The following is a 27,960-nucleotide window of genomic DNA, read 5'->3' as shown; positions in this document are numbered from 1 at the left end:
TTTGTAACTAGACTACAGTCCATTTGCATTTGTTTTGTTGCTGTGGAGGTTACTCATATCAGTGGTTACAAACACAAGGGGAAAATACTGAAAGGTCTGAGTCCTCCCTGTTCCCCTACGCAGCACCTGGTACCATACCCTAGACTCAGCTACAGTTAAGGTTGTTTTTAATTCTTCTAGTTCTTTTCATTATAACTCTAAATAATATACATCCTGACCCATCAACCGTAAATAGCATATTTTCAAAGGATAAAATTTTATCTTCTCTTTCAGCTCCTAATTTTAAAACTTACATTACTTTTAGTTCTAATGGTGGAAGATTTTGTGACTTTATTTACCTAAGTCATTATTTAGAAACTTACATATTCCCTATTGGCTCCCTTCAAAGGGAGATGAGGAAATTAGTATATTAACTCTCTCTCACCCCCCCACCAACGTTATAAGTCTGAGTTCTACTTTTATACTGTCAAGAATTTGCATTCGCCTCTGCAATTATGATTACATCTTTCAAACTTTGCCCATAATTGACTGAAAACACTCAGCAGCATTCACGATATTAGGGGTACAGCAGGTCTGTAGGCAGCTCGCATACGCCTTTCAGCTGAACCTTTTCTGCACCCGGGTCAGCCTCCAGCTGTCAGCACTGAGATGAATTGGTGTCAGCTTTGGCTTTTACCCGCCACCCGAACCTCCTCCGCTTCGCCCACCGCCCCCAAAGCCCCCGCCTCCGGAGACGCCCGAGGCCCCGCCCCGCGCCCGTGGCCCCGCCCCCGCTCGAGGCCCCGCCCCGACGTGACGGCTGGCTGCGCGCCGGCGCCGGGAGCGTGGGCTGACCCGCGTTGCCGCGCGCCGTGCGGGCTGCGGCAACCGTCGGCAGTCGGCGCGGCTTGGGCGGTTGTCTTGGAGAAGCAAGATGGCGGCGACGGCGGCCGCGGTGGTGGCGGAGGAGGACACGGAGCTGCGGGACCTGCTGGTGCAGACGCTGGAGAACAGCGGGGTCCTGAACCGCATCAAGGTTGGGCGGGAGGCCGGGGGGCCGGCGGAGGGGAGGCCGGCCGCGGGCGTCACAAAGGGGCAAGGGACGCGTCCGGCGGGCCGCCTGGGCTGAGGTCCGAGCTCGCGGGCCACCTCGGGGCGGTCCGCGCTCGGGTCGAGGGTCTCTCCCGGGGAGCTTCCGGGCCGCGCGGCGGCGAGCGGGTGGGGGGGGGCCCGGCCAGCCTTCGTCGGAGGAGGCCGACCGCGGCGTCCGGTGGTCGAGTCGCCCGCTACCCACTCTGGTCCCGTTCCAGGCCCGGTGGTCGAGTTGCTCCCCGCCCCTGGGTCTCCCCCGCCCCTGGCCTCTGCTGCTGGGCAGCGAGCCCCTCCCGCTGGCGGTGACGAGCGGGTGGCGGGCTGCTTCTCGGAGTGTACTTTGCAACCTTGGCGCGACCGATGGGCGTCATGAAGGACCGGAAATCAGGATCGCAGCCAGAGTGATGGGTGCTGACAGTGCCAGGGGGACAGACGGTGGGCACGGGGCACAGAGAGCTTGCGCCCCTTCGTCAGGACGTCTCGGGACGCCTTCTGGGCTCTCTTTGCACCTGCCTGCTGAGCGTTATCATCGTGCTAGTTTTCCCTTTGCCTTTTGAAATTTCAGCTGGTGAGCTGCTTGTCCTGAAAATGTCCTGAGATCATTTTTGTTCCTTTACCCCTGCCCCCCGCTTTTTTTCAAGGCTGAACTCCGAGCAGCTGTGTTTTTAGCGCTAGAGGAGCAAGAAAAAGTAGAGGTACGAAATCTACAAAGTTTAATGACTGTATTCGTTTATGTTTAATTTCTAATTACTTAAAAGCCACTCTAAAACAGTGTTTAGAGGAGTGTGTAGCCAGGGACAATTTTGAACTAAGGATTAAACTTCTTTACTGTTGGGAGAGGGTCAAGATTATTCTCTTTTCATGTATATTTTAGAGGTTTGGAGTAATCTAAAGAAAGTTAAGGCACCACAACTCTGAGGCCAATAGTAAATCTCATAGATCTCTTTCCCTAGGGGAAATCCAGAACACCTGAAGAAACGGTTTCACAGTAAGTGGGTTTACTGCGGGACCCCTTAGAACCTTTGATATGCTAATATGCACTGTGAATCCCCACCAGGTGGGAGGAATATGCAGCTTTTCTCCAAGTATGCAGCTTTTCTCCAAGTTATCCGGTCACCCAGTTATTTTATTTCATTTATGTATGTATGTATGTATGTATGTATGTATGTATGTATGTATGTTTGCGGTATGCGGGTCTCTCACTGCTGTGGCCTCTCCCGTTGCGGAGCACAGGCTCCGGACGCGTAGGCTTAGCGGCCATGGCTCACGGGCCCAGCCGCTCCGCGGCACGTGGGATCTTCCCGGCCCGGGGCACGAACCCGTGTCCCCTGCATCGGCAGGCGGACTCTCAACCACTGCGCCACCAGGGAAGCCCCACTCAGTTATTTTAAAATCATGTAGTCTTTCTTATGTCAAAGGTCCTGTCACTTCTCTCTGTATAAGTGTATTTAGTTTTTTCTCTCTACGGCACGTCCTGCCACCATCTTGAGTAAATATCCTGGAACCTGCCGTCAGCAAGCGTTACTCCATAATCAAGGCCTTCAGCTTCCTCTGTGACAAATCAGCCTCTTCTCCTTCTCACTTTAGACCTAGATGCCTTGCTCCTCTGTCACTTCATGAAGGTCTTCACTTCTGTGTTTTTCTAGACATGTCTTCTCTTAGCTGCCTCTTGTTCTTAGCTGGTCTGGACCCCATGGTCCATATCTCAAAAATCCTCACTACCTCGGGCCTCCCTGGTGGCGCAGTGGTTGAGAGTCCGCCTGCCGATGCAGGGGACACCGGTTCGTGCCCTGGTCCAGGAAGATCCCACATGCCGCGGAGCGGCTGGGCCCGTGAGCCATGGCCGCTGAGCCTGTGCGTCCGGAGCCTGTGCTCCGCAACGGGAGAGGCCACAACAGTGAGAGGCCCGCGTACCGCAAAAAAAAAAAAAAAAAAAATCCTCACTACCTTGCCTTCCAGCCATACTTGATTTGGGGAAAAATCTTAAGGGTCATTTAGTTGAGCCGATTAACGCCCCTCCCCGTTTGTGTCCGTCTGCGCTCGAGCGGTCCCCGCGCTGGACTGCTCGTGTTCCTGGTTGGCGGTTCCAGCCTCTGAGGCCGTGAGCTGCTGACCCTGCTTCTCGTCTCTGCTCAGCAGCTCCCACTTCGCCTTCACGTTAGCCTCTTACATCACCTGATTCCTTCACTGTTGACAGACGGTCTTGTCTCTCCCTTCACTAAATAATAGAAGCATCAGATCCTAACTTTTTGTGTCCTCCGCCACAATCTGTCACTCATCTCAGAAAAAGCTCCCCTGCATCTGTGTTCATCTGTTTCTCGTTCCTTCCTGCTTTAGTAGAGGCGACTCTGTCGTGTCCAAGAATAATCACTTTCTCTGGGTTTTACCTCTAGGTGTTAGGTCAGTGCCTCTTCTATACGCTGTTAATCTTTGGCCTCTCCCTTTCTGCTGGCTCTTCTGTTGAGCATGGGAACATGTTTACATCTCTCTCAAGGAGAAAGCTGATTCCCTGGACTCATGTTCTGCTTTTTAATACCTCTGCAACTTTTTTCCTCAGTTTTGAAAGACTGTGTCTGTCTTATACCTTTCCTTGTGCTCCAGGCACCCTCTAATTCATTAACATCTTAAATCCATCACTACTACACCTAAGTAATTTCTTTTGTTGCTGTCAAGAAGAATCTCCTAATTGAGTATATCTCAGTCCTTACCTGTCTCAGTCCTTACCTTAGCAAAAAGTAGTTCCTGTAGTAATCAGTAGTTATAGAATGGGTTTAGCCATCATTTTGTGTGTGACAGTATTTAACTTGATATCTTTGCCAAAAAATTAAACTTTAGTCTACATTTTGTAGTCATTTGGGGATAAATGTATAACACTTAAAATATTTCATTTTTTAACAGAACAAAACTCCTTTAGTCAATGAGAGCCTGAAAAAGTTTTTAAATACGAAAGATGGTAAGAGTTTGTTGTTGTTTATTTTGTCTGTCTCTGAATTTTCAAATCTTGACTCCATTTGGGAGAAATGAGGAATTTCAGATTAGTTTTTGAGGTATCTGATTCTTCTAGGTTCTCATTTTAAATTGTATATTATTATACAGCTGACTTGCCATTAAATGTCACTGGTCATGGGAAATTGTTGGTTACAGCCAATTTTATTGTAAAAAGCTGATTTTCCTGTGAAAAGCAAAGCACTCATCCATTTATGAAATGTCACATTGTGCTACTGATAGTTCCAGACCAATGGTCCTAATGCGGAAGTGGCGGAACTGAGATGTTCATCACCGCATTGTGTTATTCAAGAGAAGAAATTTGCACTTTGAAACACTGGGGAACTTCTTTTCTCCCTTTACTGTAGTTGCCTTACTTCCGGTGTCAGTGAGGAGGCCTGGGCCCTAAAGACCCTCGCCCACCTTCTCTTTCGCTCTCCGCAGGCCGGCTGGTGGCTCGTCTCGTTGCCGAATTTCTTCAGTTTTTCCACCTTGATTTTACCTTGGCTGTCTTTCAACCTGAAACTAGCACAGTAAGAATATGATGCTTTTTACGTCTGTCTCTGAAACTGCCTTTGACACAGATGGGTTCATTAAAGCTGAAAGTTAACAAAATTTGGCAACTTACTTAGTTTAATCTTGCATAAAGATTATATTTTATAGTTGATTATCTTTTTCTCAAAAGCCATCTGAGCTGTCAGATAGCTGGCATCAGCGTCCCTGCTTCACATAACTTGACAGAAGTGTTGTTATAGAGTTACCTTGTTCTGCTCTAAGCCTATGCCTGGTAATGGAGACTTTGAATGCAGAGACTTGGTAAAACATATATAATTCTTAAAAATGGATGTTTCATTCCTTAGAAAAATGGCCTCTTTGAGTTTAGAGATGTCTTTAAGTTCTGAAAATATTTTTCTTTAATCTCTGAAAATAACTTTTCTATATTTTGGTGCATTTATACTTCTTTATATCTTATTTCTTTCCCAGTTTCAAGGTCTCGAAGGTCGAGAGAATTTAGCCCGAGATTTAGGAATTATTGAAGCAGAAGGTACGGTGGGTGGACCCTTATTATTAGAAGTGATCAGACGCTGTCAACAGAAAGAAAAAGGGCCAACCAGTGGGGAAGTAAGTACAGTCCTGCCCTTTGTTACCTGCTTCTGTTTTCCAGTCATTGCCTGTCTAGTGCGGCCACGCAGATTAGTGCATACGTAATGAGTCGGATTTAAATAAAAAGAGGTTATTCCTTCAAAACAAAAGAAGACATACTCAGAGATTGTATAAATGCACATTTTGATGAAAATTGGAGATGCGGTAGCTCTGAGGCTGCTGCCGCACCTGTCCTGGGGAGTGATGCTCAGATCAGGGAGTTCAGGAGCTGGGCTGTGTGGAGCCAATCCCAGCTCCTCCACTAACTAGCCTCCGGCCTTGGTCCTCCTTTGTAGATGGGATGGTAGCCTTCGTTGCAGGCGTCGTGGGGCTTACAAGCGTGAGTTAGTCCACGCGTGAGTTAGTGCATGTGAAATGCTGAGAACACTCAATTGTTGGTTGTTACTTTTACTACTATTTTTAAACGTAGAAGGGCTGAATTATAGGCTAGTTAACAATTTTTTGAACTTAAGGGCTTTTTTAAACTAGGCTTAAAACTCTAAGCTGTTGATTTTGCAGTTTCTAAACATTTTCATACTTCGTTTTTTTGATTAGCCATTGTCTTTCTCATCCTTTCTTTTTAGAAATCGTGCTAATGAGATTAATGGCCTGATTTCCTTTACAAACATTAGTGTTACATAAAGATACTGTTTCATGGATGTAGACAACATCGTGACTGTTCCAGATACCTGGTTAAATGTGTGCTTCTAGGTCAGGTTGGTCTGTAGGAATGTGGAAGGTAATGGACTTTGGACTTGTGATGCTGGAGAAGAAAACTAGATGTGGATTAGCCCACTGAACTCAGGGAAGCTTGTACCAAAAGTGCATTTTAGCCCCCCCTTAAAAAGCAGGTTGCTATGCCCACATCTTTTCAGTCTTTTCTATTCATGATTGCTGAATTAATTCAGCTCTTTCTCTATTTCTTCCCTCTTTAAACGTTACAGTGACTATGTAATGGCAACTGGATAGTCTCCAGGTTCCTCAACTTGAAGATCCTGCATGATGTGGCACGAACCTGGCTTTCTAGCCTTACGCCTTTTTTTGAAATGTGCAACCTTGTGCGTAGGCCAGGTGGAGCTTACCTGTGAAGTGGCTTTTGCTTTCTTGCCTTCCCCCTTTTTTCATCTATTCTGCACCTGAAATGGTACATCCTCCCCCATACCTAGCTGTGCAATGTTACCATCCATGGTCTCTCTTTTTTTTTTTTTTAGTATATTTATTTTATTTTTTGGCTGTGTTGGGTCTTCTTTGCTGCGTGCAGGCTTTCTCTACTTGCGGCGAGTGGGGGATATTCTTTGTTGCGGTTCGTGGGCTGCTCATTGTGGAGGCTTCTTTTGTTGCGGAGCACGGGCTCTAGGCACACGGGCTTCCGTAGTTGTGGCTTGCGGGCTCAGTAGTTGTGGCACATGGGCTCAGTAGTTGTGGCTTGTGGGCTCTAGAGCGCAGGCTCAGTAGTTGTGGCTCACGGGCTTAGTTGCTCTGCAGCATGTGGGATCTTCCTGGACCGGGGCTCGAACCCGTGTCCCCTGCATTGGCAGGTAGATTCTTAACCACTGCGCCACCAGGGAAGCCCCGCCATCCATGTTCTCTTGACTGTGACTTCGGGGACGTTTTCTCTTGTTTTCACTCACTCCCTCTTGGCAGCCCCTGTAATTTAGTGCCTCATCCCGCATAGTTGTAATAGTTACCTGTTTTTTTTAAAAAATTTAATTTTATTATTATTTCTTTTAGACAGCAGGTTTATATTAGTTATCCATTTTATACATATTAGTGTGTACATGTCAGTCCTACTCTCCCAGTTCATCCCACCCCCCCCACTCAGTTACCTGTTTTTATGGGAGTCGCTATATCTATGAATAACGCAGCACCAGGAGCCGCTTTTGGAATGTACTCCTGTTTTTATGAGAGTTGCTAGTTGATTTTTTTTGAGACAGTGAAGTAAGGAAGCAAGTCAAGGGAAGGTAGAAAGAGTGGGTCTCTGAGTTAGTGTGGCGAGTTGGGAAAGCAAAGTGGGAAGGTTAAATAACTCTGGAAAGGAAGCTTGGGGGCGCGTTTAAACGCGGCCGAGCACAGCCTGTTCAAGGCGTTTGGGTGAGATACTCAGCAGGTGATTAGAATCACAAATCTGTTTGCTTTGTGTTTTGGTAAAATTTGAAGAAAATCTAATGAGGATATTTATATTAATAGGAAGAAATAAGAGTGCCCATATTGTATAGTGGTTTTAAATGCTGATATTCTGTTGAGGTATAATTGGTATGTTCATGCTTTAGTTTTAAACGTTTTAATTTTAAACTGTGAAATATTTCAGGGTGCACTAGATCTATCTGATGTACATTCTCCACCAAAGTCACCAGAAGGAAAAGCAAGTGCACACACTCCTCCGAGTAAGGTGAGTGGGCTAAGGCTCCACGGGGCCCTGCTTTCTGTCGCTACTCTTGTTACAAGTTTTGTTGTTGTTAAAGTGCTTTTTTGTCTTTGATGAAGAATATATTTTAATGTTTATTTATTTATTTATTTATTTAGAGAGTCTTCTAAAACTTTAATAAGCTCCTTTGGGACCATTATTGCAAGACAGTAGGTTTTTAAAAATGCCATGTAAATATGCTCTTCAATTTTTTTGTCAACAATTTATATGTTGAGCCGCATGAGATTTTGATCTCAGTATATACTTTCCATTTTTAAAATGCTGAATTTATTAAAAAAAATTTTTTTAATTTTTGAAAATTCGTTTGCTTTGATATTGTTTTGAATATTGTATCGTAGAAAGAAATAATGCTGTTAAATAACAGAATTGTAGGATGTTTGGATTCATTTGGTACTTTGAGCGTTTTGTCCTTCAATTAACAAGGAAATTTACTTTTCATTTATAAATTGCTGTAATTGGAGAATACCAGGCTCCAACATATAGAATTGTTGTGTTGAATACTGTAGACAGGGGCCCAGGTTTGGAATTGTAAATGACCATGATTTTTTTATACTAATGAGATATTTTAAGGATTTATAAAAAGTCTATGCCCTCTGGTTATATTTGTATGAGCTGTTAAAGTTAAGGCCTTCTGATTTCAGGGATTTGGATTAACGGAGAAAACAATTGTGTGGAACACTTGAATTTAAAGTCAAGGCTCTCTGTAACAGTAGGAGTGGATAGAAAGGTGGTGGTCTGGAAAGGCATCTTCCTGTGCCTGGCTGAGCACAGCACGGTGGATGAACCAGCCCATCTTACCCCAGGGCGGGCTTGGGTCTGATTGTGTTGTGTGACTTCCTCTGACTTCTGTTTGGAGAGGTGCTGTGGAGTACATCCCCAAGGTGGCTCCTGGTGCTGTGTTATTCGTAGATACAAGTTGTGTCTTTTTAAATTAGGTGAACGTCTGGAGGGCAGCAATTGTGCTGCTAGGTTCCTTGCTTTTCCAGATGCGTGGGCGTAGACACCAGTGAATGGCTCCTGTTGCTGTTTATTGCTGGTTCTTTGATTTTGTTGCTCCTTTTTATTTTTTAGATTTAGAAATCAGAGGAATGCTGTGCCTTGGGAACGAGGCTCTCACGCTGCTGGTAGCTGTTCTTTTTCCCGAGGCCTAGTTAGCCTTTCCTAATAGGGTCGGTTGGTCTTGGAAGCATTTTCCCGGGATGCTCATTGGAGGCTGGAACCTGCTGTACAGGGAGAACGAGGTCGTGAGTGAATCTAAAATTCACTTCAAATTAAGTGCCAGATATAAGAGCCTTAGTAAAAAGAAAGGTTTGCTTTCTGAAAATATCTGGCTTTAGAGGGATTAAAATTAACCATATTCCAAAACACGTATTAACACCTATAGTATTGAGTTATTTGGAAGTTCTCTTTTTAGCATATTATTTTCTAAAGCATATTGGCAGTACTAATTTTCCACATATTGTGTGTCTTCAAGATAAAATCTAATGTCTGTTTTACATATCCGTATGCTCTCTACATAAAAAGAGTTTTAAGCTCTATCATGAGAATTATCAAGAGAATCTTAAGTTTTAAGTCAGGAAATGTTGCTCTAAATACAGAGAAGTGATGGTAATTTTTAAGGTGTCTCCAGGTGGTCCCTGCTTCTGCCACCTTCCGATGGTTTTCAGTCTTGCCTGGGCTCTCAGTCGCATCATCGGGCCGCGGGCGCAGTGAGCACTTCCGGACACCGTGGCCCGTCTCTAGTGGGGCTGGATGGGGTCTGTTTTAAGACAAGGCATTCTTTTGGCAGTTAGACCGCAGTTCCCCTGTCGTCCTACAGGGTCTGGATTTGGGATTCCAGCCCTTGCCCCACCCTTTTCTTGCCTGCTTTCTTCTCTCTCTGAGGTGTTTGAGTGGTTTGGGGGCTCTACGAAGGGCCTACAGGGCGCCTCATCGGTCTGGAGAGCACTAAGAGTTCCGGGAAGTTGGGGCCAAGCACAGGGTCCAGCCCGGCCCTTAGAAGCGCGCTTTGTGTCCTCCCGGGGAAGGAGAGGTGAGGCCAGGGCGGGCCCCAGAGGAAGCTGCTGAGGCGTGCAGGCTGGCTTTCTTAGCGCGCTGCTGGACGGAGCGGGACAGGAGTGAGTCCCCACCCACAGGAGCTGAGCAGGGGCTCTGGTCCCTACGTTGAACCCCGGGACTGTCGGAGGGAGAAATTAAACGTGAGCTGAACCACTTTAGGAAGAGTGTGAAGAAAAGACTAAAACAGTGGATTTCAAAATGAAGCATATTAGTTAGATTTTCCATTTTTAAGAAATTTTCTAATAGGAATCTGTATTGGTTTGGTATGAATTAGTTTATTTTTAAAGATTTATACTTTGTGGTAAAATGTCATTTTATTCTCATGCTCAGATACCAAGGTATAAAGGACAAGGTAAGAAGAAGCCAAGCAGGCGGAAGTCTGGTGCCAAGGTAACGCGGGGCGGCCGAGGAGGAGAGCGGCCTGGGCCGGGCCGACCGCCGGCCTCACGCGGGCCTCCTCGGGCGCTGAGTTCCCACTGGCCTAGGGTTACGTTTTCCTTCGAAATGTCACTTTCTTTTATCTGTGATCAGAACATGCCAAAGTCATGGTGACGTAAAAGAAAAAGTAGTCTGACTTTCAGTTTTTATCCAGGTGAAAATCATAGTGCTGTATTTTAAAACTCTGCTCTTGGTTTTGCTTTGAGAATTCCTTGTTTTTTTGGCAACAAAAACAAGTTGAAGATACTTACTTTCCTCTTGAATGGATGGTCACCTATGTATTCTTAACGTTATGATTTTTATCTGAGGTAACTAGAACATCAGACTACTTTTTGGATAAGTTCCAGTCGATGAGTAAAGGCCAGCCCTGGTTTCCTTCAAGACACTTCTGTGTGTGTTGAGCAGCTCGTCAGCCCCTGCACGTGTTAGCCTTTCTGAGCGCTGCCCCACAGCAGACTCACGGGGGCGCCGCTGTGTCACCGCCTTGGCTGCTTTTTCTCCTTCCCAAAAGATCTGAGAATTCGACTAAGCTAGTAGATGAGCTGCTTATAAAATTTAAGTATTGGAGTTCTCAGAAGCATTAATTATCTGTATAGTTCTTACACTTACTTAGAATAAGATCAAGTTATTTAACGTTCAACTGTGTGAGAATATCACTAGTCCTTGTTGAGCCTGTAGGTTTATGTGTAGATTTTTTCACTAAGTTGAGGGCTTCCAAAATTAAAGGCTTTTGAACAATTGTATTTGCTGTGTTAGCTGGCTTTAGTTCTAGTGGTTTCAATGGTAAGTTCCTGTTACTATATTTGTTCACACTATTCTTTATGCACTACTACATGAGAAGATGTTTTTAAATGTATTCGAGTATGTTTGAACATTTACATAGTGAAAGTCTTTGTTAAGTGCTGGGGGCAAGACAGATTTAACATGGGTCCTCACTTAAGCAGTTTATGGTCAGATTGGAGACGTGAGACAGACCTTAAGAAAAATAATTAAGCATATAAACTAGCATGCTTTTTTATAGATGTTTTAAGTCAGTTTCTTGTACTATTTTAAAGTATATTTCGTAATATTAAATTTTAAAAATCTTGTTGGTGTCATGAGTTTTAAAGAAGTTAAAACATTTGAGAGAAGTTGATACGTAGAACCAAAGCCACTAGGAGACACATTTCGCTTTGTGTGCTGGACGCAGGGGCGAGGGCGCAGACATCGCCCTCCCTCTGCGCCTCCCTCTCACGTGCTCTGCGGGTGACTGAAGAGGCTGCACAGGCCTTATTCTGGAGCTGCAGGCTGCACGTCGGGCCCCTTTTATTTCACGATTATATTCCTGAGCCCAAAACACTTCCTCAGCGACTGGGAAACCTTTTCCATTCTATTTCCCTGTTCTTGTTTCCAAATTGCGTCTATAAGAAATGCGTGTTGTACCCAGCGTTGCCTGTTTCCAGCCCAGCAGAGGAGCCGTTAGCTCTCCCTCCCTCTGCCTTCACCTTTTGCCCTGTGCTTGCAGCAGGGTCCCAGTACCCTTAGTATCCTAACTTCTTAACATCTTAATAATCCAAATCCTGAGCTGCACCTGGTCATGGGGGTTGTCCACAGCCAGGCTCCAGGGGGAGCCGTTCACAGGGTAGGTAGTGGCACCTTCGGGTGGGCAGAGCTGGGAGTGGTAGCCCAGGGGCCCAGTAGGAAGTGTCTGTGTCTTACTGTTTCTTTTGCCTGCGGGGAGGCACAAGTATTAACTGCTCATTCAGAGACTTCTGGCTGTTTTCAGAGAAGCTATGTTCATATCAGAAATAAACTTTAAAAAATCAGTTACATGTTTAACTGGTTTGTACTTAGTATTGTAAGCCCGTTAATATGCAAAGCAAAATCGAAGGGTTTTGATCTAATTTAATTTGAGTAAAAATAAAAGTTGCGCTTCTTTTTGTTATTGTTGTAGGACAGTAAAGGGTGCTAGAAGAGTTAGAGTACAAGCTGCACAAATATTAGATGGGGGGGCATTTCTTCAACGAGTTAAACATTTTAAATGTGCATTAACACTTCCAGAGTATCATCCGCAATAATCTATTTTGGTGTGAACCGTTTTGTTGTACCAAGCATGGTGCTAGTTGTCTGAAAAAAATAAATGCATTTTATTTATTACAACAGACTTTTGGTAGGCTCCACTAAGGTTTTTACCATTCAGTTGAAAAAACTAAATAAGGTATTTGATGTTTTCGTTTGTTTTTAACACGAAGCTGTTTCAATCATCACATTAAACGTAGCATGGAAGGTTATCCTTTCTTTTCATAATCGATTTTTAGGTGTTTTAAAACTGATTTGTGTTGAGGTGTTTTTTTGCTTCAAGTTCTTAATAAATGACATTTCTAAATTTGTTCCTTGTTTTCAAAATTCTGGGATAAGCCCAGCTTTATGTTGATTTAGGGCATTGATGGGGATCACGTGTTGTGTACGTTTGGGAGCGTGTGTTTCCGCATCTTTTGCGGTTGCCTTCGGGTTTTCGAGCTGTAGAAATGATCCCCGAAAGTACAGTCTCACCTTAGGGTTTTCTAGGTGAACAAAACAGTATTATTCTGTACACACACACGCGCGCACACACACACACCCACACCCACCACCCCCTCAATGAAGGGATGCATGTGGGTGAACAAGATGCCAGCACTTGGCCCATAACCCATAATTGTGCCAGGCCTTCTGCTTCAGATCCCAGACTTCTTGTCCGCTGAACCTGCGAGCTGGCTGCACAGGGTAAGAGAGCAGAGCCGCTGGACAGAGGGTAATCTGCAGGCCGATTTCACAGCCAGACATTGGTTCTCATGTGCATCTGTGGGAATTACAGATTGTTTATACGGCATATACAGAAAAACTGAGTTTTTAGAAAGAGGGGCTTGTATGTCTGTTTTGTGGTTTTCAAATTCCACAGTGTTTACTTTCTAGATAAGTAAATTAAACCTTTAAATATATGTGTGTTTTACACACATATACAATGGTAGTAAAACTATTTTTCTAAAGAATTCATTAGTAAGTCATGGGTCACAAACTGTCTTTGGCGGAGTCGGGGAGGGGAGCTGCAGGCTGAAGTGTGGGCGGGGAAGAGAATTAGAATTGCACAAGTATTTTTGAATACTTTTGCAAAACGGGGATGTTTCTTTGGCTTTGCTGTTCCTCTGTTATGAACAGTGCAGATTAAGCCTTTAGTTTAGAAAAACAAAATTATTTCTTCCAGGTTTTTAAGACATTCTACTGATAATTCAGTTTTTGGCTACTAGAAAATTGGTAGTTATTTCTCTGTGAAACTTCTTTATGATGCTGATTTGCTGTTAATCTAGAAATGATTGAAATCTTGAATGTGTAAGTATACTAGTAGAAAATTAAACATACACTAGAACTTCCTTACAGTTTGGCTGTAATTTAGCATAAAGCTTATTAGCCCTGGGGTCCATCCAAGGGATTAAGTGAGACGGCTGTAGTGCTGTCCAGTAGGCCTCCTGATCTGGAAAGACAAGACTTTGTTATGTTTTAGTATAATTACCTCTTAGTTCCTCGGGCAGCTGTGACAAAGCACCACAAAGTTGGTAGCTCGAAACAGCGGAAGTTTACTGTCTCACGGCTCTGGAGGCTGGAAGTCTGAGATCAAGGTGTCTGCGGGATTGCCTCCTTCTGAGGCTGGGACTCTGTTCCCGGCCTCCCTCCCGGCTCCTCGCAGCTCGCAGCAGTCCTCGGTGCTCCTTGGCTTGTAGACACATCGCTCCAGTCTCTGCCATCATGTTGACCGGGCTTTCTCCCTGTGTGTGCCTGTCCTCTCTTGTTGGGACACCAGGCGTATTGAGTTAGGGGCCTGCCTGCCTCCACTGTGCCCTCCTCTTAACTGATTACATCTGTAGTGACCCTACTTGTAAATGACTGCACATTCTGAAGTACTGGGTGTTAGGACTTCAACTTACCTTTTGGGGGGATGCAGTTTAACCCATAATAACCTCCAAGGCTTCTGAGGTTGTCCAGGGAATGAATTCTAAGGCATTGTCATAGGAATTTTTTTTTTTGGTTACATTTCTTTATTTTAAACAATTCTTAATCTTAGCTGTTTAGATTTATCCTGAGTCTTAATTTGTCCACATCTAGGTGATAGAGACTTAAGTAACTGAAGTTTGTGTATGAGACTTGTCTTAAGTCATGATAAAAGTTTTTTAAACAGATCCCAGTCTATTTCAATTTCAGTTATAAGAAATAGGCCATATTTTCACGAGACCAATTCTTCCTGTGTTCTCAATATCAGTTGATAGTCTCCAAAATTGAAACAGGGAGCCATTCTGAAATCTCACTCCTCTCGCAGTTCCCATATTAAATCCATTACCACGTCCTGCTAACTTAACTTGTATGTACTTGTCTGAACTGTCCCATCTAATTAATCCTTATTCTAGCTGTCAGTTTCCTCGTAGGCAAATGGAATGATACTGTGTCATTCCTGTCAGCATTATTATGCCAGCTTTACAGATAAAGAAATGGAAGCATAGGGAGATCAGGGCCTTGTGTAAAGTTACGGAGAAGAGTTGGGATTTACACACAGCATCCAGCTGCCCTACAGCTCTAGTTAAATCCCTTGTACCTTCTTTTTTGGAGTTTTACTCAAACAGCCTCCTAACTGTTCTCCTCTTTTAAGGGTTTTGGCTCTTCACGTTTGCTTTTTACGTAGTCACGTGATCCTTCTAATATGCAAACATGGCTCCTCCGTGAAATATCTCTGTGATCTGGGACCTGTCTTGCCTTATTCTGCTGAGCCTCGCTTTAACTTCACACTTTAGCGATTCTGAGCTCTTTGTGTTTCTTGGTGCGTATCCGTTGTTTCTCAGTTTTGTGCCTTTACTCTAGCTAACCCACTGCCTAGAATACCCTGTCCTTAGCTCCTGTCTTCAAAGTTCTGTTTATTTTTAAAACTCAGCTTAGACATCTTTACCTCCAGGAAGACATTTTAAAGCTTCCTTTTTTTTAAGTTTGTATTTGGTGTCTCTCTGTACGCCATGTGTATCTCCATTATTAAACTTACCGTGTAAAAATCCAAAAAATAAACAAATAAATAGACCCCAGGGCACATGCATCGTGAGTTCATCTGTTGTTGCTCAAAGACGTTGGGCTTCCTCCATGGAAAATTGCTCTTAAAGTTTTGCAGTACTTTTGTTTCAGTCTACAGAATGTTTTGATAAATGCTTCTCCTCTTAGTGTGGATTTTTCTTCTAATAGTAAAAAATATTCGGAATTAAGTTTAGTGAATTCATTACTAACCCGGTTAGGTAATGTCTTTTTGATAAAAAATGAGCCATAGTTACGAAGTGATGACACATTCCTATGTGATTTAGAAACTGATTTTGACAGCGCTTCCAAAGCAGATTGCGTGTTTTTAAAGTTTAATTTTACTCCATAGATAAATAGAACTATAATTTTAAAACAAATTATTATTTTGAAAAATACGTATTGTGTTGAACATCGTAATGTGCTACTCCATGAAACTTGTCTTCCTAAAACTAGTCTTTTGTTTCATAGCAAGACTAAAACCTGTCAAAAATAATCATGGATCTATATTGGTTATTAAGTTCGGATAGTCCATTATGTGGACTTAAATTATGTTGCTGTGAATTCGTGGGGAGGGAAGACTCCGTTGGAATAATGATTGTTTCCTGTAATGTGCTTTACATTTGTTTTTGTCCGTTTCATGTCAGGTGTCCTTTAGAATTTTCTCACGGATGTTTTGAAGGAGACAGTCTTGCACTGTCTCAGTATCTGTAATCATAAATGTGTTTAAACAGCACAAGAATGCAGGGTATTTATTTCCAAATGCATATTCCTTTGAAAAGATATAAATCAATTTTTAAAATATTTATAAATGAGAAATTATAACGGGCATGAATATACTTAAGAAACACATAGGTGGGTGGTGCTTCTCTGTAATTGATAATAATAGGAAAACTCCAAGAAAGTTATTGGGAAGTTTGAAAATGTGTCTGCTTCTTTGAAAATATCCTATGTTGTCTAAAAGGGTGATAACTTGGTATTTATTTTGGTATTTATTTCTCCAGACATCTCGTTTTACAATCATTGATGTATCTGTATTAATAACATATGGAATGTATAGCTCTATACAAGGCCCTAAAAATTGTACAGCATATATCTTACCTTCTGTCAACTAATCATGGCCTCTAATTAGTGTAAAACTATAAGTGTATGTCTTACTGCATAGTACCTTCTGTCTATACACAGATTGAAAGTGCAGTCATCCTTAGTGTCTCCTTGAGTAATTTCTAATCCGCATTATTACCACTTTTCCCCAGCTGCCCATCCCTTTTTCCTTACCTCCTGGTAATAATTTGACTTGGAAAAGACTACTGTGGTTCAATTCTTGAGGAAATTCATGCCTGAGAACATTAAATTCCTTACAATCATATGGTTAGTAGTCGAGTGTGGACTACATCACACACTCCGTGTTTCAGGAGAGAGCTCATCTCACACCCTGTGGCATCTGACGCAGCACTGCTCTCTGTAGTGTGAAGGCTGAATCTTGGGAAACTGTCATTTTTAACCCATAAAAACTACAGTTTCATATGACTCAACCTAGTAGCAGAGCATAAGCCTTTAGAGCTAACCTCTGGAATCAGACTTTGATATCAGACGCCTTTACTCCCCGGCTTGACAAGTGACTGCAGTGTCTCTACATCTCCTTTTCCATTTCTGCAGAGAAAACAGAACCTGCCCCACACACCATAAGGTTATTTTGAGGATTAAAATGAGGTAACACGTGGGAAGCATTTGAAGACTTTCCCTAAATGTTAGCTACTTTTATTATTACTATCATGATATTTTGGTTTTGTTGTTATTATTTTTATGTTGTTGACATAGAAGTGTCTAAAGACAAAAAGCAATCTGACCAAGGATAGAATAAAATTAGGTTGTGAGGGTTAGGGCTACCTGAAAACAAGAAAATACAATGTGCAGTATATTTTCTGCTAACATCACCAGATCAGTAGGATAGGAGTAAAAATGCTTGAGAATTTTATATGTTGGTTTCAGATATATAGAAACATATGCATCAGTACATGCATCCATGGACGTTGAAGGGAGGTGTGGAATGGGGAGTACTCTGAAAGTCTAAAGACCAGTGATAAAACTAGCAAAACTTTACTTTAGAAATGTGAACGGTAAAGGCGGCATCTTTCACCTTGATGTCCGCTGTATTTGGCACTGGATGGAAAACTAGTTTTATTGACGACCACTTTGTTTTAATGCTTGGTTCATTTATGTGCTGAACTAATGATAATGAACTAATCTTCCTTATATCCTTTATTAGTAATGCTTTTTATTTGCGAGTTGAAAACATATTAAGGTAATTTATGAAGCAGTGATATATATGTAAGAGGAAATGGGAAAGTTTGTGTATAAATGGGCTAGGTAAAGGTATTTCCATTTAGGGAGGGAGGAGAGGAATGGTACAAACATGTTTGACGTTTTTCCCCTTCAAAAGTTAGTTATGCTCTGAAGGCTGGGGATGAACTGGTAGGTCCGGGGGGTCCCACTGCACCTCATGCAGTTGCAAGACCCCACGTGTGTATGCGCGTGCATACACAGAATTGTGTATGTTCACGTGACTTTTTTTTATTATTTAAGATGTCTTATTAAAGTTTTATTTCGCCAAGGAGACCTTTTCTCTTTCCCTCTCTTTTTCTAGAAGGCCAGCAATGATGCTAGTCAGAGTGATACCAGTATCTCATCATCAGAACCAAAGAGCAAAAGTAGTCTTCACTTACTGGCCCATGAAACAAAAATTGGATCCTTGTTAAGCAACAAAAGTCTAGATGTCAAAGACAAAGCTGGTCCTTGTCCAGATGAAGATGATATGGAAGGAGATTCTTTCTTTGATGATCCCATTCCTAAACCAGAAAAAACCTATGGTTGGTGAGTAACCTGTGCTTTTATATTATCAGACTAGCGGCTTGAAAATAGAATTTCTAAATGTTTTATGTTTAAGAAATAATGAGCTACCAATGGTTCTGTAATTAGTGAATTTGTAAGTCTGATTTTGTGTCATTAAAGCCTTTTATGTTGTCAAACAATTCCAAGTTTTGAAGGACCTAGATGTTAATGATTTCAGCAGGTAGGTTTGTACTGAGTGCCTGCTGTATGCCAGGTACCGTTTCAGGTACAGGTGCAACAGTGATGAAACAGGCAAAATCTCTGCTTCCGGGAGCTCATACTCTGGACGGCAGCAGCAATAAGTTAAGAGTCCCCAGGTGCTGTGTCGCATAGATGCAGCCCGTGTTACAGGAGCTGAGAGAACGGAACGGCGGAGGGTGGGAGTGTGGGTGTGGAGGGCAGCCGGTTCTCAGTAGCTGTTGGAGAAGGCCTCACCTCAAGGGCGAGCTTATGGAGGGGAGAGCAGGCCAGGCGTTGAGCTGGGCTTCCGGAGCCCTGCACAGGCGGAGGTGAGTGGTGCGGCGGGTCCGAGGGCCTGCGGCAGAGGAGCTTGCAGGAGGTGGAGTCGGTCCAGGGGCCGGGGCCACCGCAGGGCTTGGCTTGAACCCGAGGGGCCCGGAAGCCCCGGGCTGTGAGCAGCAGCGTGACTGCTCCGACGTGCGACGTGCGCAGTGACAGGGCCCCCTGGACGCTGGGTCTCCAGGCGGGAAGCTCCTAGGGTTTTCCAGGTGAGGGGTGATGGCGGAAGTGGTGAGCAATAGGCGGTAGGGGATGTATTTTGAGTTTGGATCCAAAAGGATTTGCTGGTAAGTGTGCGAGAGGAAAAGCAGTATCAAGGGCAGCTCCGGGGTTCTTCCCAGGCTGAGTAACTAGGAGTTTTTCCAGCTGATCGAGGTGAAGAGCAGGGGGAGCGAGGCTGGATCGCGCAGGTGAGCCGCGCGGCGGTCCAGAGCTCACTCTCGACCAGCGAGTTCGAGAAGGTCGGCAGTGGAAAGGTGAAGCCTGTTTTCGGGTGTGGGTGTGGGCATTCAGGGAGAGGTCTGGGCTGGAGGTGACAGTTAGGGAGGCATCAGTCTTGGCTGAGGTCACAGCCGGGAGACTGGAAGAGGCCACCAAGGAAGGGGCACTGCAGCGGGAAGGGGACCCAGAGAACCGGAGGGAGAGGCGTCCTTGGAGGAGGAGGCCCAAGTGAGCAGCTGAGTGAAGTTCTGCTGAAAGTCGCCCTTTGCACTTAGCCCCGATGCCCCTCGCGGGCGGCCCTGGGGCAGTGTTAAAGGGTTAGCGTGGGTTCCGGAAAGCCTGAGGCGCGAGGACTGTATGTGGCAGAATGATTTCCTGATGAGTTTTCCTGTACAGGGTGCAGAGGGATGCGCGGTGGCTGGAGAGCGGGCATGGGGCTAGAAATGTTAAACTGCGAAGAACAGTAGCACGTACGTGTGTTGATGAGAATGATCCGGTTTTAAAGAGGAAAGATGAACGAAGTAAGAGCGGGAGAGGGGAATTCCTGGAATGCTGCACCTCCGTGCCGGCGCCGGAGGAGGTGAGAGGGCGCCGGGCCGGAGGGCGAGCCTGCGGGCTGCTGGGCACTGCCCCGCGTCCGCTGCAGGCTGGCGGTCAGGGCTGTGTGCTGAGGTCAGCTGGTGGCGTCGTTTGCGGCCCGCTCTCCGGGGCACGTCTGGGCTGTCGTGCTGTGCTCGTCAGCCTCTGCGCTGTCCCTTGCCTGCATCTCTGGGCCACGGAAGGGGCTTCCGATAAAATGCCCGACAGTGAAGCCCATGAAGCGGAGCGGTTTAATTTGTGAGACGTCACACGCAGTTCTAGAGAGGGGGAACTTCCTGCGCGAACCTGCAGTGATTCTTAGTCTGTTTTGCCTTGCCAGGTGTACTTCATGATTTTGAATCTGTGAAATGTATATTCTTTATTGCCCAGCTCCCGTGTTGCCTACAAGATATATTCAAGCTGCTTGTGTTTTAATGGCAGAATGTAAGAATCCCATTTAACTGTACACTTGTTTCTTGCTAGGAAAAGTGAACCTAGTAAGCAAGTAGGAAGCCTTGCATCGCTCTCGGACGCCCCCCCCTTAAAAAGTGGACTCAGCTCCCTTACTGGAGCTCCCTCATTGAAAGACTCTGAAAGTGAGTGTCTGGAAGTCCCTAGGTTTGCTGACTGAAGACGTGGACTTTGAATGCTGATGATATTTTTTTCTCTAATTAATTAAGTAGTGTATGATCATTGTTTATTTTTTCAGGAAAATATATGTAAAATCATAAAAATAGCCCATAATTTTACTACTCAGTGATATTTTCTGTTAATATTTTTAAAATTTCTTTTGAGCATGGTCATATTCTCTGTATTGTTTTGTATTCTGCTTTTCCTGTGCCATGGAAATGTTTTTAGGAAATTGACTTTTTAACCGTCTTCTATAATAAATAGACATTATAATTTTTAAGCCATCTCTTTTTTGGACATTTAAATTGACTTATGTAGGATTTACTTACAATTAATTTTTAAAACTTTGTTTTTTTGTTTAAAACTTTATTCCGTAGATAGCACAGTAATCATCGTAAGAATGTTAAAATGCTATTCTCCCTTTAGGGATTTGGATCAGATGTGTCTTTTTATATGCAGCAGAGGTAGGGATTGTTAGCTAGACGTGGAATGGCTCTCCTACTGCACACAGATGGTGACAAGACCAAGGATTTAAAAAGCAAGGCCTTAAACATGTAATCATGCAGATGAGCTTTGTACACTATATCATAGTAAATATAGGATTTAATTGGCAGAGTGTTTAGAGTACAAATGTGCCTCTTTGAGTAGATCTTTATTAGGAAATTGCTGTGGGGTTTTGCATAATCTTGTAGTACTTACTAACCATTTTGTGTTATGTGATACCACTGTAGTAGGATTTCTCGGGGCACATAAAGTAAACTAGCCATGAGTCTGTTAATTCGGCCCAGTTTCCCTCTTCTTCTCCTTTCCCAGGTATTGTCACCTTCAGTGAAGGAATCCAGAGTGTCATGATCATGTCACTCTTAATACTGACTAGGAAATAATGATTTAGAGAGGGCCTTGAGAACTGGGCACTGAAGAAATAAAAACCAATGAGGAGATAAGTTTGGTAAATGAAATAGCGATTAAATTGAAGCAAAATTTAGAAGTTCAAAGGAAAAATAAAACTGATGAGAATAATTAACTGTAGTCCATGAATTCATGCCCAGTAGGGCTTCTTATAGAAGGCTGATATCTGATAGTTGGGTAGAAAATGATTTTGATGGTCAGGTTCCAATAAAAAGTAGTGTGGCTACAAAAAGGATATGTAATAGTGTGGTTAAAAAAGGGATGTGTGATACACAGTGTAAGCATATTCTATTGTGTAATGCATAATAATGCATAATGCAGTGTAATTAATCACAGTTTGTAATTTTCTTCTTAGTTTTTGGTTATGATGTATCAACAAACCCTGTACTGCAAAAAAAAAAGTTGACATGGTTTAGAGACTATTATATTCTAAAAGTCAATTTAATGTGACTGTTTTTTCCTGTTCACAGGTAAAAGGGGAAACACAATTCTGAAAGATCTTAAATTGGTCAATGATAAAATCGGATCACTTGGTTTAGGTCAGTAGATTTCCAGTTGCAGTATGGACTGCTTTAAGGCGATTATTATTATTATTTTTTGCGGTACACGGGCCTCTCACTGTTGTGGCCTCTCCCGTCGTGGCGCACAGGCTCCGGACGCGCAGGCTCAGCGGCCATGGCTCACGGGCCCAGCCGCTCCGCCGCACGTGGGATCCTCCCGGACTGGGGCATGAACCCGTGTCCCCTGCATCGGCAGGCGGACTCCCAACCACTGCGCCACCAGGGAAGCCCTAAGGCGATTATTGTTTAGAATAAAATCTTAAATGAAGTGTCAGTCAGCCTACCGTGAGCACCTCATGCACAGATGGTTGGACGGTTTTTATGTATCCAGGGTTACTGTGTCGGCCAGGGGTGGAGGGAGTAGTAACCACAGCGGATTCTGACCTCGTGGGGTTTAAACCTAGCAGGAAGATGGGTGTTAAACAGGTGCCTTACGGGTACTTTGAGTGTTAGAAGAGTCAGGCCGCAGCCTTACGGAAGCGGGGAGTAGTTTGACTTAGCCTAGCCTTGGCGATGGGGGAGCCTCTCCCAGGCAGTGACTGCTCTGCGAGACCTGCTGGGGCAGGCAGAGGGGAGAGCCTGCCGTTCGGACCGCGAGCATAGTGCGTGCCGAGGCAGAGGCGCTTCCCTGGGGCTGGCGGAACGTGGTCTGGGCCCCAGGGAGTCAGTCTGATGGGGATGGACGTGTAACAGGAACTCTGGGGTGTTGTGCCCCGTCCTGTGGCCTGGAGCAGCAGCGGGAGCGGTACTCCTGCAGCAGGAGAAGCCTCCGAGTGCCCTGGGCCACTTGTGGGCACCGTACCGCCTTCAGAACCTTGACGCTTCTGGAATAAGGCTTTAGAGCACAGTTCAGTTTGGGAGACAAAAATATTAGTCAAAGGCACTCATGTTCACAGACAGGTGCTTCACATGTGTAAAGCACGAGTCGGCAAACTCTTTCTGTAAAGGGACAGAATGGGTATTTTAGGCTTTGTGGGCCACACGTAGTCTCTGAGTGTTCTTTGTATTTTTACAATCATTGGAAAATGTAAAAGCCACTCCTAACTTGCAGGCTGTAGAAAAACAGGTTGTGGGCGGATTTGGCCTGCAGGACAGGCTTGTATGTGTGACCAGGAAGTCAGAGGCTAATGTTAGGCTCCAGCCCACTCTTCAGTGACTATTTCGTCCTTGAATTGGCTACAGAAGCCGGAGGAAGGTGGGGGAGTGGGTGGTTAGTTTCCCCCAAATCCAAACTGCAGCCCAGCTGTTCTTTTTAATGATGGCATATAATTCAGTAGTGTAGTTTTTGAAGGAAATGTGTGTCTAATTGTAGATAAATTGTGAGGTGTGTTTATATAAATATAACATATATATTTTTTCTTAAACTTACCAGGGACTGGAGAGGAAGATGACTATGCTGATGATTTTAATAGGTAAGAAAAATGGTTGGACAAGAAATACATAAATTGTAAACAGTTTCTGAACAGGAAAGTATGACAGAATTACGTTGGTGCTTATTTTAGTCTTTGATTCTCTTGTTCATATTGATTGAAGGTGAATGAAAGATAGTTAATCCAGAATTAATACATTGGACTTTGAAGCGTGTTTTTGATTTTACATTAGAATAAGAACATCTGTATTATGTGCAGGGAACTTGATAAGAATAAGAAAAGGAAGTAACATTGAAGGATCGACTCCGAAGCCAGCAGAAGCAGTTGGGCCACTGGGTTGCCAGTGCTTTCGTTCTCCCCTTTCTGATCTCAGTGCGGGGAATTGTCTACATTTGGCTTAAACAAATTGCCCCCTCAAATGGTTTTTCTGATTCACGGGACATTTCTTAATAGTTTGTTTTAGGTAATTTTTTTATATATGTAAAGAAAATATAACCTATGACTTGGCTAATAATTAATTTGGAAGTAATATTTGTTGTAGATATGATTAGAAATTTTAAATCAGAGTTTGAGAATTTTATGTAACTGATAGTTTTTTTCCCCCAATTTAGAATTTGTGTTTACTTCCTAACATACAGTTTTTTGAGAGATGACATTTTTAAAATCTGGGTTTGCTTCTTTCATGCCATAGTGGCCACAGTCACTAGTGTGAAGCTTAGTGCTCTCATCTGGTAAAGGGACTGGACTATTCCTGTGCCCCTGCTGAGTTATTTTAAGGCTCAAGTGAGATGAGATGTACGGAATTAATGATGTGTAATAGTTTATTCTATTTTATTTAAAGAATTAAAATAATTACATGAAAGATTGAAGAATGCTAGTTACTCTCTCTAAATGTTTATATTCAAAGTTGTTATTTTTCTTTTCTTTTCCCCCTGAAATTAGTACCAGCCATCGCTCAGAAAAAAGTGAGCTAAGTATTGGTGAAGAGATCGAGGAAGACCTCTCTGTGGAAATAGATGACGTCAATACCAGTGATAAAGTATGATGTTGTGCTTCTCCCGTGGAGTGCTATCTGTGCCTGTTGCCTTGAGTTACTGTAAAGCTTCAAAACTTTATACTTTTTGCAGGGCGGGAATAGAAAGGCAGACTTAGAGAACAGATGTGGGACACAGGAGGGGAAGGGGGGAGGGTGGGATGAATTGGGAGATTAGGTTTGACGTAAATACACTAGCATGTGTAAACTAGAGAGCTAGTGGGAACCTGCTGTATAGCACAGGGAGCTCAGCTCGGTGCTCTGCGATGGCCTAGATGGGTGGGATGGGAGGCGGGGAGGGAGGTCTAAGGGGGAGGGGATGTGTGTACGCGTAGGGCTGATTCACTTTGCTGTGAGGCAGAAACTAACACAACATTGTGAAGCAGTTATACGCCAATAAAAGAAAAAATTATACTAACTAGGAGAAAAGCAGTTGAAAGTTCCGTAAAGTTTATGACGGAGTTTCCTGGTCCAAATCTAAAAAGAATGTCTGTAATGAATGTGTAAAATTGTTTTCAGTTGTCACCTGCTTTGTTAACTGAGTGCTTGTGAAATGCTGGCGTGTTATTACTGGGGCTTCAGTTGCTGTGGGTGTAACTGGGCCATGGTGGGTCAGGATGAGAGTCAGGATCGACCACCTCAGGGTGTAGACACTGTAGGTAGGAGGTCCTTTTAAGAGACGTCAGTATCGAAGGTTTGTGTGTATATAAGATCCCTGTGAATGCAGGAGCTGAAGCAGAGACTGGGGTGTGGACTGTTCTGAGCAGGCAGGGAGACAAGACAGCAGAAACGGGGAGTCAGGGTGTAAAATTAGGAGTGCGTTTTGGAGATCACATTTGACCTTTTCTTGGGCAGAGAGCAGATACTTAGGTGTATGATAGATCTGCGATGTAAGGTAGCATCTCAGGATCAGATATCAGTGCCCACGGTAAACTGGGGGTGAGTCTGCCTTTGAGGTTGTAGGTCGCTACAGCCTGGAGGTGAACCTTGCTTTCCAGAATGAGGAGAGACTCTCCAAGTGCTTGTGACTGTCGGGGACTGTCATGCAGAGAGAAGGCCTTGGAGAGAAGCAGCGTTTTATAGTGAATCTGGGCCCGCGTTCCTGTTCTTTCACGCATGTGCTTTCTCAGGCGAGCTGCAGCCTTCGATCCTCAGTTCTTTATTCGTGAGAGGAGGTGTCAATGCCTCCCTCACAGGCTTGCTCTGAAGGTTAAGGGATAATACGCAGCGTGCCTTCTCTCATTCCTGAGACGGTATAAGTTTGTCATAATGTCTTTCTCTTTTTACCTTATGTCATCCTAAAGAGGCCTGAATGTTGCTTTAAAGTTATGAAAAGAGCTACAGATGGGTTATTTTAACAGCCAGTCTTCTTGTTCATGTAGAGTTCAACTGTTAGCTCAACTTTCAAAAAAATCTCAGAAAAGGAAGAAGAAAGTGAGGGCGAGGACTTCTGCCTGTGCAGCAGTTTGTAGAGCATAAGACGGCGCTTAAGCTACAGCGTAGATGTTAAACATTATTTAAGACTCTGCTTGCATCCTGACACTAGTTCTTTTCTTTCTTTTGAACAACGAAGCTTGATGACCTGACACAGGACCTGACTGTGTCCCAGCTCAGTGACGTTGCGGATTATCTGGAAGATGTTGCCTAGGCGATGAAAGAAGGAAGTATTCTAATCGGCAAAGGGACAAAGGCCTCTGATCAGTTCTTTTTTTTTATCCTGGACAATCTCTCTTTGCTGGAATGTCTGCTCCCTGTTGGTGCCTGTGTTCCAAAAAGATTACAGATATTAAAAAAAATTAACTGTTGGGCTTCCCTTGTGGCGCAGTGGTTGGGAGTCCACCTGCCGATGCAGGGGACACGTGTTCGTGCCCCGGTCCGGGAAGATCCCACATGCCACGGAGCGGCTGGGCCCGTGAGCCATGGCCGCTGCACCTGCGCTTCCGGAGCCTGTGCTCCGCAACGGGAGAGGCCGCAACAGTGAGAGGCCCGCGTACCGCAAAAAAAAAAAAAAAAAAAAAAATTAGCTTTTCATTATACTAAACAAAATACTCCCATTTGAGACCATGCGTGGAAGAGTCCATATTCTTAATTTGGTTTAGCTACGTGCTTCTCTGTGGAAGTTGATCACGCTCAAATTCACTACAAGGAGCGAGTCTGTGAAATGCCAGTATTAAGCGCATAACGAAGGCGCCAGTAAAGCCGTAGGTTCCCAAAGCTCCGCGTGCGCACCTGTGGGGCAGCCGCCTGGGGTCAGGCACTTCGGCAGCAGGTGGTTCTGCAGGTAGTTGGCAGGTGGCCTGGGATTTCTGCAGTCCTGAAGCCCATCACTGTAAGTTACATTTGATAGGTTGACTTTATTTTATATTTCCTTCCATTTGGAAGGTTTGTTAGGCCATTAAGGTTATATTAAACTACCCGTGTGTGCTACTTAGTTTTGCTTGTTCTAAAGATTAAAATCCACATGTGGTTATGACTTTTGATTCATGGAATTGTCTCTGACAGCACTTGCAGTTGCCGCGCTATGTCCACGTAAGAAGCTTTATTCACAGGTTCTCCTTGTCATAGTCATAATTTATTATTTGTAAAGATGCCTTGAAACATATTAAATACCAAAATGCATCTGAAACCATTAAGCAGTGCTTTTATTTCAGATCTATAAGTTGGTTATATTAAAATCCAAATTGGACTGTAACAGTAGTAATGGCCTAAGACCATATCCAGTTTGACAAGCTTTATACACTGTACATAGTTTCATTGTAACCCTTAAGAGTTGAGCCAATGACAGCATTTCAGGCAGTCTCGTTTACATTCTACCCATTGTGCTGCTGTTTATGTAGGTTGCAGACATTACTGATCCTGAAGTATCAGAAAGAACAGTTGGAAGTGATGCATGCGTGTTCATGTTGATGTAAGTAAAGCTGTGATTGTGTTAAATTTTGCACTTTTTAATTTCAGTTAAATTAAAGCTTTTTATTGTCACCTTCATTGATAAAAGGAGCGAATTAGACCTAATTCATTGATCTCAAGAAGTGAACCGACTTTGTGGTTTGTATAATGTTAGTTTTTCATTGCATACTAGTCTAAACATTTCAGAAATATTTACTAGGCTCCAAAATGTAAAGGGAAGTGATCATGTATGGATCAAGGTTATGTGACATTAGAATCTGATTTTATACAATTTAAGTGAAGCTGAGCCATGAACACCGAGAGGAAGCAGGACAGAATGTGGGCCAGGGCAGCCTGGGAGCCGCTCCGCCAAGCTGCCCTCGGTCTGTGGGCCGTGATCTCAGTCTCGGTCAGGCTTTTTGTTTCACGTGAGGAAATAGCGCTGCGTGAAGATGTAGTCTGTTGCTAAAAGTCCCCCAATGTGCTCGCTGTAAAATGTATTTCCTTGGATGTCTTCTCTGTAAAAAGTCATTTTCTATAAAGATTGTGGTTCTGTTCTGGCCCTCTGGAATCTGTGTCAAATGTGTGATTTATTTTTGATATTATTTGATAGGAGCTAGGTTTCTGTGCAATGATTTGAAATCGTTTCAATGGAATGATCATCGGGGTGTGGCGCTTTAATTTTGCAGAAAACTTTTGAATAGAAGCATCTGAAATCTGTCATTTTTCTGTTACCCACAGAATCTGATCTTTTTATGGTACCTGGGAGGATGGGGAGAAAATGCCAACTATGAGACTCGCTTTGTCATCAGCAGTACATACATCTGATCCGATAGTTTTAATAGCTTAAAATTCAGCTGTGAAAAAGCTCTCTTTCCACATGTGTCCCTTGATTAGATAGAAGGTTTTGAGTGTGATTAGCGTTTTCTTTTTGTTGAGAAGTACATATTGAAACATTAA

The 27,960-nt window shown here is 43.8% G+C and overlaps 1 protein-coding gene across 3 annotated transcripts; it reads left to right on the top strand.

The window, feature by feature from the left end:
• The first annotated feature begins 879 nt into the window (after positions 1-879).
• Positions 880-27,953, top strand: CEP43 (centrosomal protein 43). 3 transcript variants are annotated; one of them, XM_082855441.1, is made up of 13 exons: positions 880-1,015; positions 1,713-1,766; positions 3,970-4,024; positions 4,501-4,589; positions 5,041-5,178; positions 7,508-7,588; positions 10,013-10,072; positions 17,829-18,055; positions 20,096-20,208; positions 21,622-21,690; positions 23,084-23,123; positions 24,024-24,120; positions 25,688-25,814. In XM_082855441.1, the coding sequence occupies exons 1-13, from the start codon at positions 914-916 to the stop codon at positions 25,760-25,762; spliced, it is 1,200 nt and encodes a 399-aa protein (XP_082711567.1). In that variant the 5' UTR covers positions 880-913; the 3' UTR covers positions 25,763-25,814. The 3 variants fall into 3 exon arrangements, with proteins under 3 accessions (XP_082711567.1, XP_082711565.1, XP_082711566.1); XM_082855439.1 differs by lacking the exon at positions 10,013-10,072 and having other exon boundaries at positions 25,688-27,953; XM_082855440.1 differs by lacking the exon at positions 10,013-10,072 and having other exon boundaries at positions 17,832-18,055.
• The last annotated feature ends 7 nt before the right edge of the window (positions 27,954-27,960 follow it).

This window comes from Leucopleurus acutus, assembly GCF_964270905.1.
Source record: "Leucopleurus acutus genome assembly, chromosome: 15".
Lineage (NCBI taxonomy): Eukaryota > Metazoa > Chordata > Mammalia > Artiodactyla > Delphinidae > Leucopleurus > Leucopleurus acutus.
The sequence above is the reverse complement of the archived record's forward strand: the minus strand, read 5'-3'. Positions and strand labels throughout refer to the sequence as shown.

Bases quoted from the DNA above. Each gene is read 5' to 3' on its own strand.
- CEP43 (XM_082855441.1), top strand. From the start codon at position 914: ATGGCGGCGACGGCGGCCGCGGTGGTGGCGGAGGAGGACACGGAGCTG. The intron at 20,209-21,621 runs GTGAGTGTCTGG...TCCTGTTCACAG, and splicing joins CTCATTGAAAGACTCTGAAA to GTAAAAGGGGAAACACAATT. The intron at 21,691-23,083 runs GTCAGTAGATTT...TAAACTTACCAG, and splicing joins AATCGGATCACTTGGTTTAG to GGACTGGAGAGGAAGATGAC.